The following is an 8,256-nucleotide window of genomic DNA, read 5'->3' on the forward strand; positions in this document are numbered from 1 at the left end:
AGACACTACTTGCCCTAATGCTTCTCAAATATATGACTTATTTCTAGTAGTCAACACTCGCCTTTGTGAAATAAACACTCCTCTATGTGTGTGTGCCTGGAATAGCAATCCTGATGTTTCTAAGGGTGTTCACATTTTAAAAGTAAAGAGTAAAAATTCAGTCATTTTGTGTTGGTTGACATTTTTTAAATGGCATGTTTTTTATAACTGAAAACTAAATTTGGTTTAGGTTAGGCTTACACATGAAGAGCTGAAAGGTTGTTTTATTCCTTAAATGTTCCCATCTTTGAGCAGAGGCCAAACAATGAAAATTCTAGCTGGGATAGAATAAGAATGTTATTATCACCAAGTCATGGGTAACTGAAACCTTCCTGGTTCCACATGCTATTAATATCCTATGTGTCAAACAAAAGTTAGGAACTGCTAAAGAAAAGATTATTCAATTCTTCTTATTAAAGCACAGTAAGGAAGACTTTACTGAGGCCCTCGCTATAGGTATAGTGACCACTGCAATGAGGTTTTGGAGTGGGGGAGAAAGATTGAGTTCAATTCTGAATACAGCATGAGCAAGCGGACATTTATAGCCAAGGAGGAGGGTGGGGACCAGTGCATGGAAAACTACTAAGAAGGAACATCAGGGGTAAGGAGGATTCTGACTAGACAGGCCTAACAGGATTCTTGCTGAAGACAGGCCAGGGTGATCAGACCTCACTTGGGGGATGGTGGAGGATGAGGAACCTGATCAGATATCAAGGGTGGATGTTGGTGGGGATTCTTGTGAAACTGACTTAGCTTGGCTCTTTGCTAAAACTGGATTTTCCAAGGAAGTACACTGATAGATTCTAAAAGGTTTAGGAGCCTAACATTTCTCCAAGCAAAGAATCTTTGTCAGAACACAGCATTGACCTAAAGAAAGAAATTGAGGAAAATTAATATAGGTAGATGTAAAGGTAAACTGAGGCTGGAGCCGAACCGGGAACGAAGACACAAGGCAAATGGCAGTGAGAATAGCCTTTGTTAGGACTCACGGGCGAGGTTCCTCGGTCCAAAAGTGCGGGCCGAGGAAGTCACACTGAGGGAGGAGGGTAGGGACCTTTTATAGCTTGAGCGATGGGGAAGTTGGTTGTGCAAAAACAAGTCCTGGGGGGTCTTGAAACTGCAATGTCACGAGGAAGGGGTCTTTGGAAACTGTTTAACTGAAACAGCTGTTTACGAACTTGTAAAATGCATGTGAGCTGTGGGTCATGGGGGAGTGTGGTTGCCCAACCAGAACTCTGACACATGTAAGTCTGTGGGTGTCTACAAGGGTGAAGGGAGTCTTTAACAAAAGGCCTGCTATGCCGGGTAACGCCGCCATGTTGGGTCTAGATTCCTGCCTAACAGTAGAGAGTTTATTTGGGCCAAGGGTGGGGATTGCAGACTGAGAAACTCTTCCAAGTTGCTTTGGGGAGTGCTCCAGAGAACAAAGGGCAGACATGAGTTTTTAAAGAAAAAAAGACAAATCAGGAGAGGAGGTGATTACAAATGTTGTTTTTCAGAATTTTCATTGGTTCCCAGAAATAACATTCATCAGTATTGGCTATACACATTGTTAAACTATAGGGTATGAGTTATGGTGTTCAGAGTATGGCATTGCTAAGTGGCGACACTCAGTTTAGAGTCCACACAGCAGGCGGTTTCAAGAGACGATTATTCAGCTCGAGGCGGGGAAGTGGCGCATGACTGATGCCTCATTCCTATGCTTTGCTGGGCCTGATGATTTTAAAGGGACTACATTACTCAGGTGTTTCTTGTCTTTCTCAGTCTCTCACCTGTGTGGTTATTTCACTTTGCTTTCCTAGAGCACAGCACCAACACACATACCTTACAGAACCTTACACACCTACCTTACTGTCCTTCCTTTACAAGAAAGGTGACTCCAAATCTGAGCTCACAGGGGATGTTGGAAAGTCAAAGTGACTTGGGGAAAAGTTATTGAAATGACTACATTTTTGACAAATATGAACGAACAATGAGGAAAGATGAAAGGAATTGAAATCACTCAGCCTCAGACAAGAAGATATTCCATCTCCACCTGATATTATTTTCAAGACTTCCTGTCCAAATTCTGCTGAAATTGTTCACAACATTAATTACACGGTAAGAAAGATGCTGATATTTGCCTCTCTGATATCCATTCCAGCTTCTTCTTCATAAAGCAGAAACAGTTTTGTTTAGGAGTGGCAGTGGCACAACCTGACAAAAATCCTTTCCCTGGTCAAACTCTAGCCAGGCCTCTCTGAGCCCTCTCCTTGGTTAGGCCTCAGCCTTGGCCTATAAGAATGACAGACTCTTGGCGCAAATGATTTCCACCCTTTACCCTCCATATATATGCATATATATATATATGTATTTTATGTTTGAGACAGGGTCTCACTCTGTCATCTAGGCTGGAATACAGATGCTCAATTTCAGCTCACTGCAACCTCCGCTTCCCAGGCTCAAGTGGTCCTCCAGCCTCAGCCTCCTGAGAAGCTGGGAATACAGGCTTGAGCCACCAACACCCAGCTAATTTTTATATTTTTTTGAGAGATAAGGTTTCACCATGTTGCCCAGGTTGGTCTCAAACTCCTGAGCTCAAAGCAATCTGTCCACTTCAGCCTCCCAAAGTGCTGGGATTACAGGTGTAAGCCACTGCACCTGGAAAACTCACTCACACACACACACTCTGTCTCTCTCTCTCTCTATATATATACACACATATACATATATTTATACAGACTATAATATAGGTAGAGAGTTATATATATAAATAATATATATTATATATAAATAATATGTATAATATATGTAAATATATATAAATAATTATATATAAATATATATACATAAAATATCTATTTTTTAGAGTCTTGCTCTGCTGCCCAGGCTGGAGTGCAGTGGAGCGATCTCGGCTCACTGCAAGCTCCGCCTTCTGGGTTCACGTCATTCTCCCACCTCAGCCTCCCAAGTAGCTGGGATTACAGGCGCCCGCCACCATGCCCGGCTAATTTTGTTTTTGTATTTTAGTAGAGATGGGGTTTCACTGTGTTAGCCAGGATAGTCTTGATCTCCTGGCTTCTGGATCACAATGGTCTTGTGATCTGCTGGCCTTGGCCTCTCAAAGTGCTGGGATTACAGGTGTGAGCCACCGTGCCCGGCCTATGTATTTTTTAAAAATCTTTGACTGCAAGATGTATTTTTATGTTTAATGCATAGTAGGTGCATATACTTATGCACTTACCTTGGTGCATATATTATGGAGTACATGAGATATTTTGATACAGGCATATAATGCGTAATAATCCCATTATGGAGAATGGAACATACCCTCCATATTAAAAGACTTGACCAGACACTAGGGTCGTTTCTAATAGCTCCAGGCTGCACCCCAGGATGACCCTAGGCCCCCTTAAAGTACCTGCCTGAGAAAAGAAAAGGCTTCGAGTAGAATTCACTATTTGTTTTTAGCCAACCCCTGAGGATAAGCCCCACCACTTTCAGAGCATTTACTACAAAGGGCTTACAATTGAGGATCCTCTCGCTGCCCCTTTGAGATGTCTAGGTATCACCTACAACTCAGGGGTGTCCTCCTCAAGCATGTGAAGGTAATCCCTTTACAACGATAATCATCAGGAAGGAAGGGGCCTCTGTCTCCCAGCCTGTGTGGCATCCTAACTTTGATAAATGCCAGGTGGCAGATGCAGCTGCCTCATGGGCATTTACACTGACCAACCCTTGTAATTTTTCACCCTAATTCTACTGAGCCCCACTCAGACCCTCCCTGCTGCCTCACTTTCCCTTTATTTTTTATCAAGACAGGGTCTCATTTTGTTGCCCACAGCCATGTGCCATCACACCTGGAAAATTTATTATTATTTTTTTGTAGTGACAAGGTCTCAACTCCTCCTGCCTGCACCTCCCAAAGTGCTGGGATTACAGGTGTGAACCACAGCACCAGGCCCATTCTCCCTTTAAAATACCCACTACTTCTGTGCAAATCAGAGTTGAGTTCAGTTCACACTGGACCCTCTTCCCTACTACAATTGTAATATTATGGGCTAAAAGCTGTCCTTACCACTTTAGTGTCCAGCTTTATTTACCTTGGATGGTGCTGAGTAAAATTACTCCCCTACCCCATTCCCTGCAGCAAAGGGTGGCCAGGGGACACTCACCTGACCACTGAGACATACGCTGAGTTTCTGGGAAGACATTTTTCTCTTGCCCTCCTGCACTCCTCCCTCACACCTTCTTTTCTGATGGCACAGGGACAGAAAGCCTAGAAACGCAGCAGCCATCTGGAAATATGAGGTCACAAGCATGAGGAAGACATAGCAGGTAGCCGACTGCCTCCTGAAATTCTGCTAAGATGCTTCTCGGGCAATTCAGTCACAACATGCCCAAAAAGGAACTCTAGGTCTTTCCATTTCTACCTTTGGAATTTCCAATTTTGATAAATAGCATCGCCACCCATGTGTTGCTATTGTCAGAAACTTGGTGGATACCACTGACTGACTCTTCTCACTCCCAGTCTCCACAATTCTGCCTACCAAATATCTCCTTGCAGGCTCCTTGCATTCATTTTTTTTTAATTGTGGCACAGGGGGAAGGGGCGGCAGGCACCATGTCTGGCCGCAAAGGTGGCAAGAAGAAGCCACTGAAACAGCCTAAGAAGCAGGCCAAGGAGATGGACGAGGAAGATAAGGCTTTCAAGCAGAAACAAAAAGAGGAGCAGAAGAAACTCGAGGAGCTAAAAGCAAAGGCCGTGGGGAAGGGGCCCTTGGCCACAGGTGGAATTAAGAAATCTGGCAAAAAGTAAGCTGTTCCTTGTGCCTGAGGAGATGGTGACCCTTTATTTCATCCTTATTTAAACGTGTATATTCCCTGCCATGACATCTTTTGCCACCTAAAGCTGGAATTAAGTGTTGTCTTGGAGCTGTTGTACATTTAAGAATAAACTTTTATAAAAAAAAAAATCTTAAAAAGAAACTGTGGCACAATACACATACAATTTACCATTTTAACCATCTTATTAAATTCTTTTTTTTTCTTGAGACAGGGTGTTACTCTGTCACTCAGGGTGGAGTGCAGCGGCACAATCTCAGCTCACTGCAACCTCTGCCTCCCGGGTTCAAGTGACTCTCCTGCCTCAGCCTCCCAATCTTTTTAATTTTATTTTTTGTCGAGATGGGATTACAGGCGTGAGCTGCCACACTTGGTCATTTTAACCATTTTGAAGTATACAGTTCAGTGGGGTTTAACACATTCACAATGTCGTGCAAACATCACCATTATCTAGTTCTAGAATCTTTTCATCACCCCAAAAGAAAGTCCCATATTCATTAAGCAGCACTTCCTATTCCTCCCTTCCTCCAGCTCAAGGCACTAATTTGCTTTGTGTCTCTAGATTTGCCTATTCTGGATATTTCATAAAAATGAAACCATATAATATGTGGCATTTGTGTCTAACTTCTTTCATTCAGGATGTTTGCAAGGTTCATCCATGTTGTAGCATGTATCAGTACTATTCTTTTTGTGGCCAAATAATGTTCCATTGTATGGATATACCACATTTTGCTTATGTATTCATCAGTTGAGGGACATTTGGGTTGTTTCTATCTTTTAGCTATTGTGAATAATGTTGCTACGAGCATTTGTGTATATGTTTTTGTTTGATCATCTCTTTTAAATTTGCAGGGTTATATACTTGAGAGGAATTGCTGGGTCATATGGTAATCTGTGTTTAACTTATTGAAGAACAATCAACAATTTTCCACAGCAGCTACATAATTTTACGTTTCCACCAGCAATGTATGAGGGTTCCAATTTTTCTGCATCCTCACTACACTTACTATTTTCTGGTATTGTTTTTAATTATAGTCACCCTAGTGGGCATGAAGTGGTATCTCACTGTGGTTCTAAGTTATATTTCCCTCCTGACCCATGATGTTCAGCATCTTATCATTTCCTTTGTTGGCCACTGTATACACTTTTTCTTTGGAGAAAAGTCTATTCGAGCCCTTTGTCCATTTTTATTTATTTTTAGTTTTTTGAGACAGGGCTCTGTCACCCAGGTTGGAGTGTAGTGGTATGATCATAGCTCATTGCAGCCTCAACCTCCTGGGCTCAAGCGATCCTCCCATCTCAGCTTCCCAAGTCGGTAGGGCTACAAGTGAATGCCACCATGCACAGCTAATTTTTAAATTTTTTGTAGAGATAGGGTCTAACTCTGTTGCCCAGGCCTGTCTTGAACTTCTGGCCTCAACAATCCTCCTGCCTCAGCCTCTCAAAATGCTGGGATTGCAGGTATGAGCCACCACACCCAGCTGCACATTTTACTTACTTTTTAAAAAAATGGCACCTCACTCTGTCACCCAGGTTGGAGAGCAGTGGCATGATCCTGGCTCACTGCAACCTCCACCTGCCAGGTTCAAGCAATTCTCCTGCCTAAGCCTCCCAAGTAGCTGTGATTACAGGCGTATGCCACCATGCCTGGCTAATTTTTGTATTTTTAGTACAGACAGCGTTTTACCATGTTGGCCAGGCTGGTCTTGAACTCCTGACCTCAAATGATCCGCCCACCTCAGCCTCCCAAGGCTGAGGATTACAGGTGTGAGCCACCACGTCCAGCCTCCACCTGCACATTTAAAATGGAATTGTTTGGTTTTTAGTTGTAAGCGTCCTTTATATATTCTGGATATTAGACCCTTATCAGATGTGTGATTTGGTGAATATTTTCTCTGTTCTGTGAATTGTCTTTTCAGTCTCTTGGTAGTATCCTTTGATGCTACAGGGGCCAAGGGAAAATTTCCCCTTTGCCCTCTGAAGGTCTGCTGAAAAATCACCTGAAAAAATGCAGATTAATAGGGGAAAATGATATGCAAACTTATTAGCCTGCATGGGAAAAAACCATAGAATGATTGCCCAACCCCACAATGGGGCACAGATAGTTACATTCCCTTCTTCTTAGTGGGGAAGGGAGACAAAGAATCGTGGATAATTTTAGTGAGGATAGTAACGGATTTTTAGGGGAATTCAATGGGCTTGAAGAACAAAGTCTGTTTGAAGGACAAAGTCTGCTGAACCCACAGAGCCCAGAGCCGACAATGGTTTGTGACAAAAGTCTGTCCAGGTGTGTTAACAGATTTCAGTCTTTCTGTGATATGAGTTCAGTTAATGAAAACCCAAGGAAGGGACCAGAAGTAATTACTTTCTTCTTCTTCTTTTTTTAGAAGTAGTTAGCATTTAAGGAACCTCCCTCCATGTGGCTTCAAGCCACCAGGACACAGGACCCCTGACTCCCTTAAATCTTCTCCTCAACTCTTCTGCTGAAGAATTTGGCCTTCACGATGACAGGCTGCTTTGGAAGTTTTTCCTTTCCCAGAACTTTGCAGGAGCCCGATCGCACCACATCGATGATGGGTGCAGCCCCAGTCTAGTTTTTAGCAGCAGTCACCCGTGTCTGCTCACTGACCTAAGTCCACAGTTTGTCAAGGTTGACAGGTGGGCAGAAGCTCTGGTTCCTCTTTAAGTGGTAATGCCCCATACCGACTTTCCCAAAGTAGCCTGGCTGGTATTTGTCGAAGCTGAGCCTGCGGTGATGCAGACCACCAGCATTACCATGGCCTCTGGGGTGCTTCCGGTGCTTCCCTGTGCAGCCGTGGCCGTGGCTCACGTGGCCCCGAAGTTGCCAGGTCTTCCTCAGTCTGGATGGCATGTTGGCGGCCTAGATGAAAGAGCAATTGCTTTCTTCCTTGGTGAGTCCAGGTTTTAGGCAGATTTGAGAACTTAGAGAACTTCATCCTGAGCTTAGGGAGAGACAAAGGATGGAGAGGCAGGAGGCGGGGGAAGGTCACAGAGACCTGGAGGCTTCTTGCTCAGTTCAGCAGGTCAAAGCGCCATACTTTGGGGTATCGGTTTTTGAGCCCCAACAATGTATAAAAGTTTTTCACTTTGTTGAAGTCCAATTCATCTTTTTCTTCTGGTGCTTGTGCTCTAAGTGTCTTACATCTACTTTTGAGTGTTTTATTCCATGCACAGAGCACAAGGATATTTTAAATACCTAAATCTGATAATGACTCCCTTGCTTCACACCTTCAATAGTTTCCCACTGTATTTAAGATAAAGTTCAAAATCCTCGCTATGGACTACAAGGCTATGCATGATTTGGTCCCTGTCCTCCTTTTGGCCTCATTTTTCCTTATTTTTCCTCACCTTTTCTGCCTTCAGTTTCTCAGG

At 43.4% G+C, this 8,256-nt stretch overlaps 1 protein-coding gene and 1 pseudogene across 1 annotated transcript; one reads left to right on the top strand and one right to left on the bottom strand.

Annotated features, from left to right (window-relative positions):
• Positions 1–4,626: 4,626 nt before the first annotated feature.
• On the top strand, positions 4,627–4,994 carry LOC112626474 (translation machinery-associated protein 7). Its single transcript, XM_025388575.1, has one exon. The coding sequence runs from the start codon at positions 4,643–4,645 to the stop codon at positions 4,835–4,837; it is 195 nt and encodes a 64-aa protein (XP_025244360.1). The 5' UTR covers positions 4,627–4,642; the 3' UTR covers positions 4,838–4,994.
• A 2,294-nt stretch (positions 4,995–7,288) lies between these two features.
• On the bottom strand, positions 7,289–7,735 carry LOC112626473 (annotated as a pseudogene).
• Positions 7,736–8,256: the final 521 nt, after the last annotated feature.

Source organism: Theropithecus gelada, chromosome 6, assembly GCF_003255815.1.
Source record: "Theropithecus gelada isolate Dixy chromosome 6, Tgel_1.0, whole genome shotgun sequence".
NCBI classification, from domain to species: domain Eukaryota; kingdom Metazoa; phylum Chordata; class Mammalia; order Primates; family Cercopithecidae; genus Theropithecus; species Theropithecus gelada.

Excerpts from the sequence above, each read along its gene's own strand:
- LOC112626474 (XM_025388575.1), top strand. The coding sequence starts at position 4,643 with ATGTCTGGCCGCAAAGGTGGCAAGAAGAAGCCACTGAAACAGCCTAAG.